Here is a 14,880-nt window from a genome sequence, read left to right as displayed (position 1 = left end):
AGACCATCTAGAAGGCACTGAACATACCTCAGAGCTCAGTTCAGTTCACTGTGGAAAAAGTGGAAACAATATAAAACTACAGCCACACTGCCGAGGTCAGGCCGCTCCTCCAAACTTAGTCACTAGAGAAGAATGACACTTGTAAGAGAGGCTATTGTGATGCAAAGTCAGTCTGAGTGAGCTGCAAAAGTCAGTGGTTGAAACTGGCGATGAAGTTCATGGCTCCACAATCTCTACGGCCTTGAACGAAAATGGTATTGATGGAAGGTGCCCTGGCTTAAAAACAAAGCATATCCTTTCCCATCAACACGAGAAATTCTGCAGATGCTGGAAATTCAAGCAACACATAAAGTTGCTGGTAAACACAGCAGGCCAGGCAGCATCTCTAGGAAGAGGTACAGTCGACGTTTCGGACCGAGACCCTTCGTCAGGACTAACTGAAGAAAGAGGTAGTAAGAGATTTGAAAGAGGGAGGGGGAGGGGGAGGGGGAGATCCAAAATGATAGGAGAAGACAGGAGGGGGGAGGGATGGAGCCAAGAGCTGGACAGGTGATTGGCAAAAGGGATACGAGAGGATCATGGGACAGGAGGCCCAGGGAGAAGGAAAAGGGGGAGGGGGGGGAAACCCAGAGGATGGGCAAGGGGTATAGTCAGAGGGACAGAGGGAGAAAAAGGAGAGAGAGAAAGAATGTGTGTATATAAATAAATAACGGATGGGTTACGAGGGGGAGGTGGGGCATTAGCAGAAGTTAGAGAAGTCAATGTTCATGCCATCAGGTTGGAGGCTACCCAGACGGAATATAAGGTGTTGTTCCTCCAACCTGAGTGTGGCTTCATCTTTACAGTAGAGGAGGCCGTGGATAGACCTATCAGAATGGGAATGGGATGTGGAATTAAAATGTGTGGCCACTGGGAGATCCTGCTTTCTCTGGCGGACAGAGCGTGGGTGTTCAGCAAAACGATCTCCCAGTATGCGTCGGGTCTCGCCAATATATAGAAGGCCACATCGGGAGCACCAGACGCAGTATATCACCCCAGCCGACTCACAGGTGAAGTGTCGCCTCACCTGGAAGGACTGTCTGGGGCCCTGAATGGTGGTAAGGGAGGAAGTGTAAGGGCAGGTGTAGCACTTGTTCCGCTTACAAGGATAAGTGCCAGGAGGGAGATCGGTGGGAAGGGATGGGGGGGGATGAATGGACAAGGGAGTCGCATAGGGAGCGATCCCTGCGGAAAGCAGAGTGGTGGGGGGGGGGGGGAGGGAAAGATGTGCTTAGTGGTGGGATCCCGTTAGAGGTGGCGGAAGTTATGGAGAATAATATGTTGGACCCGAAGGCTGGTGGGGGGTAGGTGAGGACCGGGGGACCCTATTCCTAGTGGGGTGGTGGGAGGATGGAGTGAGAGCAGATGTGCGTGAAATGGGGGAGATGCGTTTGAGAGCAGAGTTGATGGTGGAGGAAGAGAAGCCCCTTTCTTTGAAAAAGGACACCTCCCTTGTCCTGGAATGAAAAGCCTCATCCTGAGAGCAGATGCGGCAGAGACGGAGGAATTGCGAGAAGGGGATGGCGTTTTTGCAAGAGACAGGGTGAGAAGAGGAATAGTCCAGATAGCTGTGAGAGTCAGTAGACTTATAATAGACATCAGTAGATAAGCTGTCTCCAGAGATAGAGACAGAAAGATCTAGAAAGGGGAGGGAGGTGTCAGAAATGGACCAGGTAAACTTGAGGGCAAGGTGAAAGTTGAAGGCAAAGTTAATGAAGTCAACAAGCTCAGCATGCGTGCAGGAAGCAGCGCCAATGCAGTCGTCGATGTAGTGAAGGAAAAGTGGGGGACAGATACCAGAATAGGTTTGGAACATAGATTGTTCCACAAAGCCAACAAAAAGGCAGGCATAGCTAGGACCCATACCTTCCCATAAAGACTTTGCAAAACATCACTTAGAAGACCCGGTAAAGATGTGGAAGAAGGGCTTGTGGTCAGGTGAGACTAAGGTGAAACTTTTTTGCCTCAACACTTACCAGTACAGATGGTGTTAATCTAATACTATGCATCAGCCAGGTAACACCATCCTTACTGTAAAGTATGTTGGAAGTGGCATTATGCTATGAGGATGGCTTTCAGCAGCAGGGACTGAAAATCTGGTCAGGATTGATGGGAAGATGAATACTACTAAATAGAGAGAGATCCTGGATCAAAACCTGCTAGCCTCTGCCAGAAAGCTTAAACCGGGGAGGAAGTTCATCTTTCAGCAGGACAATGACCTGAAGCACACTGCCGGAACGACCATCAATTATCTTCAAATGAAGAAAGTTTACAGTATGTCCTTGGGTGGCCTAGTCAGAGTCCTGAGCTTAACCCAATCCAAGCTCTCTGGCAAGACCTCAGGATTGTTGTCTACAACTGATCCAAAACTAACATGACACACACAGCTTGAGCAATTTTGCAAGGAGGAATTGTGCAAAGCTAATAGAGACTTATCCAAAAAGACTACTGGCTGTAATAGCTGCAAGATGTAGTTCAACCAAGTACAACATAGATAGGGATGAATACCTTTGAACCACTGACATTTCGGTTTAATTTGTAGATTTTCATACTTTACAATAGGCCTTATTCAGTACGCTTTCCTCAAGGGAAAATCTTGACCGACAAACCTGTTGGAATTCTTTGAAGAAATAACAAGCAGGATGGACAAAGGAGAGTTGGCTGATGTTGTGTACTTGGATTTTGACAAGGTGCCACACATGAGGCTGCTTAACAAGTTAAGAGCCCATGGTATTACAGAAAAGATACTAGCATGGATAAAACAATGGCTGATTGGCAGGAGGCGAAGAGTGGGACTAAATGGAGTTTTTACTACGTCAGTGACTTGGATGACGGAATTGATAGCTTTGTTGCAAAGTTTGGGGACAATATGAAGATAAGTGGAGGGGCAGGTAGTTTTAAGGAAGTAGATAGGCTACAGAAGGACAGACAGATTAGGAGAATGGGCAAAATGGCAGATGGAATACAGTGTCAGGAAATGCGTGGTCATGTACTTTGGTAAAAGAAATAAAAAGGTTGACTATTTTCTAAACAGAGAGAAAATTCAAAAATCTGAATATGTATCTAATGTTGCGACTTTAACAAAGAACTGTTGAGGCCTCACTTAGAGTATTGTGAGCAGTTTTGGGCCCCTTATCTTAGAAAGGATGTGCTGAAATTGGAGAGGGTTCAAAAGAGGTTCATAAAAATCATTCCAGAATTCAATAGCTTGTCACATGAAGAGTGTTTGATGGCTCTGGGCCTGTATTCACTGGAACTCAGAAGAATGAGGAGTGATCTAATTAAAACGTATCAAATAGTGAAAGGCCTTATTAGAGTGGATGTGGAGAGGATGTTTCCCATGGTGGGAGAGGCTAGGACCAGAGGACACAGCCTTAGAATAGAGAGGCGTTCTTTTAGAACGGAGATTAGGATGAATTTCTTTAGCCACACAGTAGTGAATCTGTGGAATTCGTTGCCACAGGCAGCTGTGGAGGCCAAGTCTTTTTGTATACCAGGCAAAGGCTGATAGATTCTTGATTGGCCAGGGGATGAAAGGATATGGGGAGAAGGCAGGAGATTGAAACTGAGAGGGAAAATGGATCAGCCATGATAAAATAGTGGAGAAGAATCGATGGGCCAAAAGGCCTAATTTTGCTCCTATAACCTTATGGTCTAAAATCCCTGGTTGACATACTTAATAATGTGAACAAAGGGTCAGGGGCCGAATACTTTTAAAAGTCACTGTACATGCCGCTAATTTGTAAGAACCATTATAAATGTTGATTAACATGCGAGGGTTAAAAGTATCAGTACATCAGAAATATAAAACACACTAAGGAGGAAATCCACCAGTTTGGATGCTTCCTGGGTTGTGGACCACATGAGTACTGCAGTACTCAAAAACACAACTAAACTATTTAAATTGGGCTGCTGAACAGAAGGCCAGCTGCGGCTTTCTGGCACCATTCTCTACAGCTCACAGAAATTGTTCTGCTCTTTGCCACTCAAAAGCTCTTAGCAAAAAAAAAATGCAAAAGGCCTTCTATTCCAGGATCATTCAACAGCCAAATTAATGCTTGATCAAGCACTATGCTTCGTGCATCACTAGTTTGAATCCTACTGCATCCAAAGGATCTCGATTCATTTAGATGTCCTCTTTGTGGTCTGGAGTGCTGGCTGCACATCTAAAATCCTACCTGAAAATTTGTTCATCTGGGCAAATAGGGGCACGAGGTCTCTGCTAGATTTTCAACTTTTGCTTTATCGTTTCTCTGGAATGGAACTGTGTAAAAGCAATTCATCATCTCACATTGGAATCAAGACAGAATTTGCAAGACTATAACACAAGGAATTCTGCAGATGCTGGAAATTCAAGCAACACACATCAAAGTTGCTGGTGAACACAGCAGGCCAGGCAGCATCTCTAGGAAGCGGTACAGTCGACGTTTCAGGCCGAGACCCTTCGTCAGGACACTTTTCGACCACATTTTGACTCAGACTCACTATCACAGCCATATATCCTTTCTTGGAACGTGCCTCCGTCGCCAACTTACTCCAGTTGGCTTTAGGATTAGTTTCCGAGCCTCTCAATTTGGACCTTGCAAGACTATATCTGTGTTCAAAGATAATTTTTTAAATGCAGCTACCAACCAAATCTTAGAAGAACATACATTTTTTAAAAATTCTAAACAGAAACAGAGTTGCAAATTAGCTCAGCTATTTCAGTGACTTGTAAATATTTTGCATTCAGCACTTAACTGATTCTACCAATATTAATTTAAAGCTTGTCACCACCTTTACCATATGCAAGCGTTTGTTTTACTCTTAAAAGTCTTACCAACTCTGGTGGGGAAATTGTCCTCATCATTGATTAGGGTTTCAATCCAATCCATGAGCAAATTCATATACTGTGGAGCAGTCACTTTCGTAGGCTTCTTGTACTTGTGTTCATCCTGCCATCTGTATTCGTACTTCAGCCCTCCTGACATGATAGGACAGCTCCTTGCAGTGCAGTACTCACAAATGGTACCATAGATGAGGTTGATTCGATTGAAGAAGTCTACAGTGTTCACTGCAATCCAGTCATTGAGGTTTTCCCCAGCGGGAAGCTGGACTACAGTCTTGAGATCAACACCAGATTTAAGTGAGGCCTGAGCTTTCTTATACAACTCAAACCGTTGGGTTCCAGGCTCAAATTTTTTTCGAGGTCGAAATGTCCTGTCTTTATTGAAAACTTGCTTCAGACAAAGGGCCATCTTCAAAATGGTGCAGAATGTCAAAAGTGGAACGTTTCTCTCTTAAACACAATTCAGCGCAGAAGCAATTTACTTGTCTTGACAGTGCTAATGGGTAGATGTCAAGAGGTCACTCACTCAGGTCATTCTTCACAGCTTGATGTGGCAAACAAAATTTTCTGTCAAAAAAAAAATTTGAAGTTATTTTCTTTTGTCAATAAGCAAGTTTGAGTCATGTTATCAGGGATCCATTTAAGCATAAATCTACTTTGCACTGAAGTTCTCATGACAAGTACTCCTCAAGTTATGACAGGGTTCTCTTTCTGGGAAGGGATTATAACCTGAACTGTTTACAATTTCGAAAGGTATTGTGAACCAAGTTCCTACATGCCTGCAGAGGTGTGTTGTCCCATAGGAATCGAAAGTTTGGAGAAGCAGCATAAATCTCATTTTGTTTTCTTAATAATAAAACTGATATTAACAAGTTCATCCTAAGGCTATTTGAGGCAATTACTAATGATTTTTCAGAAGATATTCCTGCAAATGAGGTTTTAAAATAGTATTGATAATTTTTAAAAAGGACTCTGCTGTTGTTTCAGTTGCTGTGTCTCTAGATCATTCATTATATGCTGTCGTATGACGTAGGTGATCATGGTCTTTCTATGACCATGACTATTCTTGGTAAATTGTTCCACAGATGTGATTTTCCATTGCCTTTTACAAGATGGGTGACTCCAGTCCATTATCAATACTCTTCAGAGATTGTCTGTCTGGTGGCCTGGTGTCAATGGTTGCACCAGCTGCAAATATAACAATCCACCACCTTCTCCCATGGCTTCACGTGACCCCTGATCAGCTGGGGGTGGGGGGGGGGGCTGGTTAAACAGGTGCTAACACTTTGCCCAAGGGTGACCTGCAGGCTGGTGGAAGGAAGAAGAACCTTACACCTCCTTTGGTAGAGACTTATCTCTAGGTAGGATTCAAAAATAAACATCAATGTGTTAACAAAAATATATTCTTGAGTTTAATGTCACAGACTTCCAGCTAACATCAAGAATAGTCACCAGCAGCCCTGTGGCAGCTAGGAAATTCATCCCACCATTCTCTCAAATACTTCATCACATGTATGGGTTGTACACAAGTCAGATGTTTGTAAGCTAGGGAAGACCCATATTAATATTCAGACTAACAACATTGAAATACAAAGCTGTAATAAAAGCAAACCTTACATGCAATCCTTTTCAGTAGTGCAACGAATTACACATTTCTCTCCTAGTTCTGTTTAAAGATTTTTTCTGAACTTACTCTTTTTTTGCTCATTATCTTATGCTGATAATTACACTGATGTTTTCCAGTTTAATTGGTTCTCACAGGTGGAAACATTGGCTGAGGAATTACTCCACATTATTTTTGATGTTAAAGAGCTTAAAGTTCACCTTTACACCATTTGTGAAAGTCACGTGAAGAACAAAAGTTTTAACCGTAATGTTTACAAGAGCAACGTTATTGGGTTTCCATATGCAAAATATATATCAGGTTGCTATTTATTGATTTCACAGCTTGGTATTCTACACCATCATCCCCTCAGTACTAATCAATGCTTCAAAACCTGGGTCTCTGTACCTCCCTCTGCAACTAGATCCTTGGCTTCCTTATCAGGAGACCACAGTTAGTGCATGGCGGTAAGAGGTGCTCAGTCCTCTGCTCTACTCTATCTATACTCAAGATTGTGTGGCTAGGCACAGATCAAACGTCATTTATAAATTCACCAATGACACCACTGCTGTTGGTAGAATCTCAGACTGCGATGAGGATGTGTACAGGAGTGAGATAGAGCAAGCTGGTTGTGTGGTGTTGCAACAACAACATGGCACTCAACATCAGCAACAGCAAGAAATTAATGGTGGACTTCGGGCAGGGGAAGCCAGGAGAACATGCTCTAGTCCTTACTGAGGGCTGTGGAAAGGGTACACAGCTTTAAGCTCCTGGAAGTCAACATCTCAGAGGATCTAACCTGGGCCCAACACATTGATGCAATCGTGAAGAAGGCATGTCTTCATTAGGACTCTAAGGAGATTTGGTATGTCACTGAAGATTTGCAAATTTCTACAGATGTACAGTGGAGAACAAACTAACTGGTTGCATTCCAGTATGATATGGCAATTCCAATGTATAGGAACACAAAAGGCTGGAGAGGTTTGTAAACTCAACCAGTTCCATCACCGTACAAGCCTCATTGCCATCATAGGCATCTTCAAGAGGCACTGCCGCAATAAGGTGGCATCCATCATTAAAGACCCTCACCATCTGAGACATGCTATTTTCGTACTACTATCAGCTGGGAGGAAGTACATGAGCCTAAAGACGCACACTCAACATTTTAATAATATCTTCTCCCTATCATCAGATTGCTGAACAGTTTGTGAACCCATGAACATTACTTTGTTATTTGTCTTTTGCACTACTTACTTATTTTTCTAATTTATCCTAAGTTTTATGTCTTGCACTTTACCGTTGCTGAAAAAGAACACATTTCATGATGTATGTCAAGAATAATAAGGACGATTCTGATTCTGGAACTAATGTCTCTTTCAGGATAATGTGTTGCAGGCTCTCACAGATATTAGCACATAGCCCAGCATTTGCAACCTTTGCTACCATTTCTTTCTTCTCCCCTGGAAATGAAATTCAGCACGTTCCCCTTGACCCTCACCAGTTTTGGATGAACCACGGCTTGGTATGGCAACTGCTCTACCCAAGACCACAAGGAACATCAGAGCTGTTTGTGGACACCGCTAACAGAAACCAGGCACACCTCCGTGGACCCTGTCAATACTTCTTGCTGCCTTGGTAACCGTACTTACTTACTGCCCATTATGCCACTGGTGTTTGGGCAGCAATGAAGGTTGTCCACCTTTGGTGGTGTTCAGGGCTCCCTTCATCATGTCAGTAGCTACCTCCTGATTTTCACAATTGTCAGTCATGCAAGTCCTGGGTGGAGACTTAAGAATTCTGTTGCACTCAGATATAGAAGGAACCTTCTTTGCTGTTCTCGTAACAACTTTGTTTACCAGTCAGGGTTGTTAGCCCTGTACACCTTGGTGAAGCAGCTAGCATAATCAAAGACCTCACCCACCTCGGACTAAGTCTCTTCTCTCAACTCCCATCAGACAGACGATACAAAAGTTAGAACGCACATACCACCAGGCTCCCGGACAGCTTCGACCCTGCAGTTAAAAGTTTATTGAGTGTCCTCTAGAGATGGACTTTTAACCTCACAATCTAACACATCATGGCTTTTTAGCTTATTGTCTGCCAGCAACACATTTTCTCTATACCTGTAACTCTAGATTCTGCACTGTATTACTGTATTGTTTCACTGTGTACTACCTCAATGTACTACCTGTGACAATAAACAGAGCCAATAATAAAAACCAATAAATCAAAACCTAATAATGCAGTTTACTTTTATTATAGCTTCACTAACCCAATGTCAATTTTAATGCATTTATATTCTGACCTTCTTTTACTCTTCTATCAATTAACATTTTACATCTGATAATGATTAAATTTATTCCAAAATAATACAACTTTTTTCTTTTTTTGCATTGTGAAGCTTGCCAATTTACAGAATCAAAGTAACGAAGTTAGATATGCTGTTTTTGATTCCTTATTCTAAATCTTTAATATAAATTATGGACAACAATGCTGACAATCTTCATAATACTCCTGTCTACCCTATTCAGAAATAACTATTCTTTATCACCACTCCCTCAGCACTCTATTTGATACTTTTATCAAGAAGTATGCTGAGAGATTTGACCCACTTCCTGATTCCACTCATGTGAATAAACCACATTAATAAATTTCTTTTGACTGCAGAATAAGCTCACACAGACTAAAGAATATCAGAGGTTCTAATAATCACAAAGAATGGGGTGTACAGCTTATATACCAACTCAGCACATTCAAAATAAAACAAACAGCCATACCAAATGAAAACTAAAACTCCAAATTCTCCTGCATTTAAAATGTGAACAGTAATTACATTGACAGTTTAGCGACATATTGCACTCCAAATTAACTGACAGTAACCTATTTCTTCACTTGAACAGGTGAGGAACAAATAACAATTAAAGGAAAGACTGATGAGAAATAAGTGTTGAAGGATAAAAAGTAATCCATGTCCAATGGTGGGGCATATCTCCTGAGGGTTTTAATTTCTATTTTTAAGCCTTGTTTGGTCAATATCCCAAAACCTACAGAGTCTACAGTGACTGCATACTTTGCATTTTTACCATTTACTCAATTTAACTAAACTCTTATTTTAGTCATTTGGAAAATTGCTTATTCCTTATTTTAAATGTCTCTCCCAGTAACAGCAAACACTGGAAAGACAGATAAAATATTGCGGCCTTGCTACAACACTAAAATATTTCATCAGCATATTAGTTTCAAATTTATCTTGTTAAGTGTTCTGGCTGAAGGTTGGGAGAGAGATCCAGAGGGAAAGAGGGAGGGAGAAGAAGAAAGGGAGGAGGAGGAAGAAAAGGAAACATGCAGCAAGAAAGAGAGATGGAGGGAGGAAGAAAGGGAGAAAGGAAGAGAATAAGAGAGGAAAGGGAGAAGGAGAGAAGGATTAAGATGGAAGAACAGGGTGAGAGAAAGGGAGCTGGAGGGAAAAAAGTTAGAGAGAGAGAGAAAGGGTTAAGGATGTGAGGGGGTGAGAGAAGGGGTGATGGAAGGAGGGGAGATACAGTGGGAGAAGGAGAGAGAGGGATATGGATAGAGACTGGGAGCAAGACAAAGAGGGAGAAAGAATGTGAAAGATGGAGAGAGTACAGAAAATTGGAAAAACTGCAAAGAGAGGTAGAAAGCAAGAGTGAGAGAGAAATCATGAAAATGAGTGAATAAGTAGGAGAGTGTGCGAGACCTTGTCCCTTCACAGAAGCGTACCATTCTTCCAATCCTTCCACAACCATAATCCAGTTTATTGATGATACCACTGTTGTGGGCTGAGTCAAAGGTGGTAATGAATCAGCTTACAGAAGGGAGATTAAAATTTGGCTGAGTGATGTCATAACAACAACCTCTCACTCAATGTCAGCATGATTTGTTGCCACAAGCGGCCGTGGAGGCCAAGTCACTGGGTGCATTTAAGGCAGAGATCAATAGGTTCTTGATTAGCCAGGGCATCCAAGGGTATGGGGTGAATGCTGGGGAGTGGGGATGACTGGAAGAACTGGATCAGCCCATGATTGAATGGCAGAGCAGACTCGATGGGCCGAATGGCCTAATTCTGCTCCTATATCTTATGGTCTTAAGACTAAGGAACTGATTGTAGACTTCAGGAGCGGGAAACCAGAGCTCCATAAGCCAGTCCTCATCCGAGAATCAGAGGTGGAGAGAGTTAACAACTCCAAATTCCTGGGTGTCACTATTTCAGAGGACCTGTCCTGGAGCCAGCACATAAGGACAATTGCAAAAAAGCACAGCAGCACCTCTTTTTCCTTAGGAGTCTGTGGAAATTCAGCATGACATCTAAAACTTTAACAAACTGCTAAAGATGTGTAGTGGAGAGTGATTTGACTGGTAAGGAAACACCAATGCCTTTGAGTGGAAGATCCTACAAAAGGTAGGGGATTCGGCCCAGTATATCATGAGTAAAGTCCCCAACCATTTTGCACATCTGCGGGAAACACTGTCGGAGGAAAGCAGCATCGATCAGAGAACCCTACCACCCAGGTCATGCTCTTTTCTCGCTGCTGCTATCAGGTAGAAGGTACAAGAGCCTCAGAACTCACACCACCGGATTCAAGACAGTTACTACCCCACAACCATCAGGCTCATGCACAAAAGGGATAACTACACTCACTTGCCCATCAATTAAGATGTTCCCACAACCAATGATCTCACTTTAAGGACTCTTTATCTTGTACAGTAATCATGTTGTCATTATTTATTGCTATTTATTTATATTTGCATAGCTTGTTGTCTTCTGCACTCTGGTTGATCTTTCATTGACCCTGTTATAGCTACTATACTACAGATTTGCTGAGTATGCCCACAGGAAAACTAATCTGAGGGTTGTATATAGTGATTGATATTTATATATGTGTGTGCGTGTGTGTGTGTGTGTGTGTGTGTGTGTTTTTGCTTGCATAATAAAATTTACTCTGGACTTTAATTCATCTCCTCCCCATTACAATTACCTGTACAAACAATTCATTGCATTAAAACAAAATTGCTGGAAACACTGATGAATGAGTTTCAGCCTGAAACATCAACTGTTTCTCTTTCCACAGCTGCGGCTTGACCTGTCAAGAGGTTCCAAAATTTTTGTTTTATTTCAGATCTCCGACATCAGCAGTTGTTTGATTTTCAGTTCAGTGAGGCAATCCAACTAGTTGGACTGCGTTCCATGACAGCATGCATTCGCCAATCCCATCTCCTCCTTGCAAATACATACTGAGAGAAATAAGCAAGCTGGCTCAGTTGTATTGCTTTTTTTTAACATAGTATCCTCACCAGCTCTCATCCTTCTGCAAATTACAGGGAAAACTGCTCCCAGAGGATGACCTTAGAACTTTACCGGGCAAACCAAGGCATCCCATGCAGAGCCCATAAGCAAATTGATTGAATCAGTAATTATCATCCATAAGCTTTTATTCAGGGAGGGAGAAGTAACTGCATTTTTTTTTTACATTGAACATTTACAAAGACAGAATAGTTGCTGGGAACTGACACAAAGATAATAATAAAATAACAGTTGTGCCTCAAAAGAATATGATTTAACTATTTCAGCGGAGAATCCTTTACAATATAAATCAGAATTGCTGTTTCATTTAGAAACTGGATTGAAAAAAACAAAACTAATTTCAGTTCATACATATACAGGAGAACTGCATCAGAATTGTTCTGATCTGGACCTGAATCCACCTCCACAGTATAAAATAATACTGATTCACTGACCTTTCAGATGGGGATAGACACCCATCTATCTTCCATATGTGGCAGAATATTCTGCATGGCCCAAGCCACAGTAAGAACAGGCAAAACACGATGTACAACATAAAAATAATTTGCAAATAAGAAATATTTTTCTGATTGCAGAACTAATTATACTCCCCTTTGCAAATTCTGAGAATGTACAGCAATGAGGGCGTTGAGGTTATGTTGTAAACAATTGATAACAAGACTGTCAGAAAGAGACACAAAAAGATGGCTCCTTAGAAACGTGGATGTTCTCAGCATTAGGTCTCTAGTTCATGTCCAGAGCGGAAATAAATGCAACCACTTCTAGGTTGAGTAGCATCAGTGCAACACTTCAAATTCAGGTTGCAGTCCAGCTTTGCAGCTTGCACAGTTTCTGTTATTCACCAACGTGAAGGCATTATTCACCCACGGGCTAACATCAGTCTGGCTCATAACCAACTTAGATATCCCCAGGACAACTACAGTGTAAGGAACATAGTCAGCACAGTTTCACATCAGCAGAGAGGCTTACATAAAACTGAATTCAGAATGTTCTACATTACTGCTGTTAACATTCTGTGCCTGAGTTTCCCTCAGTCCCACGATTAAGGGATAGATTCCATTCTCATTATTAATTGGTTTGGTCTGCTCTGATCCGTAGAACATTTTGGCTGTGAAGGAGTCTCAGATGGTTCTCCTAACTGTACTACGATCAACTGTGGAAGCATTTATTTTCTGCTCAAGGGCACCATAATTTTGAGTTATAAATCATTTAGGTACAAAATATAAAGCTAGACTTAACATCTGCTTTAAATGAACATGGAATTTGAAAATCTTTCTAAACAACAACTATTAACTCTAACAGAATAACCAACTGTAGTGTTCATATAGACTGTGGTTGATCGTTTAGCACCTTTAGGAGGACTATTGTGCGTGAATTACACATTTATGTATGCAATATTTCTTCTGTACATTAACTGTCAAAAGTCTCTGGTTTAACAGACTGGTTGATTTGGAGGAATATTTACACTTACATTTCAGTAGCAATATAATATTGAATAACTTGACCCTCGATCAATCACTAGCACAGCCAACAAAGAGTAGATTTTCTATCACAGAAGAGTCTGGTTGTACAAGGACATAAATTCCATAGTATGGAAGGGTTTGATAACAACAATCCCACCCCCACACTATGTTTTACCCTCCCACCATCAGAAACACAAGGCTGACTAATACTTTCCCTTCCACAAGCAAGGCTGCAACTTCTGCTAAAGCCATTAAACCTCTGATCCAAGGACATATCAATCCCCCAACTATCTCAGGCAAAGGCTTGACCTGAGCCCGTCCTTGGAAGAGGAGGACCACGTAACATGTCGTCAAATGTGAAAGCCTGCAACCAAAGCAGCCGAATGTTAATGTAGACCGCCAATAACGTAAACCAGTCATCATCCCATTGCACTACCTACGCCATTCTAGACATCCATTTAAGATAACAACAAAATTCATAGGGAAGAAACTTGTTAGATTTTTTTAATAAACATTTGCAATGAAATCACATGATCTAACTATAATGGAAGGTCAAGGGTTGTTTCATTTTCATTCACTTCATATCTATTCGGTTTTTCCTAGTGTGTTATGTCTACCAGTTGCCTTTGGGCAGAAAGCCAATATTAACAGTTGTGTGTTATCCTTAAGAAACTTTCCACGAAATCAAAATAATAAAATATTCTCTACTTGTCACTATTTAAAGCGGCCATAATATCACCCGCCCCCCCCCCCAAGCCAAGTTATTCTCTTTACAACAAAGTTGCTAAAATTCCACTGCACTGGGGGATCTTGGTGGAACAGCTGCCTTTACATTTAGTCTGCATGCCACAAATCACTGGACAGTTGATTCCCGGCAGCTGAGACTCAAAGCGAACTGAAATCTGCAGAGCAATTGATGCGAAAGGACAAGTCATTTGTTTTTTAAAGAAGTTTTAAAATGAAGCAGAAAGCGAAAGCTCGGCATTAAGAGGTTCTGAAAAGAATTAAAAGTTTTGGAACTTACCCCTATACACTTCAAGGAATATTGCTTTCTCTGCCACACACGGATCTTCGCATTTGCTACAGAAGGCTGCAACTGTGAGGGATTTACATCCTGAAGGAGTCAGTTTAACACAGCCACGCACTTTGGTGCTTTCCTCTTTCAAAGCTCAGTCTACTATTTTACATGGTACTGGGAGGAGAGGCAGGGTTACTCTCCCGTTTTCCTGTCTATGATGTCACATCCTGAGACAGCCCTCGATCACATCTTTTTTCGTGAACTTTCTTTTCAGTAAAATTTTAAAAGGATTGTTTCCCGCTTTTGTATGGTTCCGTTGAAAGGAAATGAATGTCATAGAATTAGAAAGAATGGCGTTGCTTCATTGTGCACGCCAATGTAAGAATCTTATTTTTTAAATAACAGCTGTTCTTTAAAACTGTCACTTATAGCTGGGAAAGTGTCAAAAATGGCACCTCAGGGCCATGAAGGACAAGGAACCACACCCATCTCGTCAGGGTTTTATCACTTGTTCTACAGAATACTCAACTATTGGAACCTAGGACAAGTGTCACAATCAGATGCTAAACTGATCAGTCTGTCTGAAACCCCAGTGAAAATATGGAA

The 14,880-nt window shown here is 41.6% G+C and overlaps 1 protein-coding gene across 1 annotated transcript in view; it reads right to left on the bottom strand.

Moving 5' to 3' along the window:
* LOC140205827 (MOB kinase activator 3C-like) overlaps positions 1–14,579 on the bottom strand; it is a 55,777-nt gene extending 41,198 nt beyond the window's left edge. Inside the window, exons 1-2 of the mRNA XM_072273576.1 lie at positions 14,281–14,579; positions 4,859–5,434 (exon numbers count right to left, since the gene is read on the bottom strand). Of these exons, the coding sequence (XP_072129677.1) occupies positions 4,859–5,276 (418 nt within the window). The 5' untranslated portion in view covers positions 5,277–5,434; positions 14,281–14,579. The remainder of the gene's footprint in view (positions 1–4,858; positions 5,435–14,280) is intronic.
* Between the last annotated feature and the right edge of the window lie 301 nt (positions 14,580–14,880).

This window comes from Mobula birostris, chromosome 12 (assembly GCF_030028105.1).
Source record: "Mobula birostris isolate sMobBir1 chromosome 12, sMobBir1.hap1, whole genome shotgun sequence".
Classification (NCBI taxonomy): Eukaryota; Metazoa; Chordata; class Chondrichthyes; order Myliobatiformes; family Myliobatidae; genus Mobula; species Mobula birostris.
This window is presented reverse-complemented; position numbering and strand designations above follow the sequence as displayed.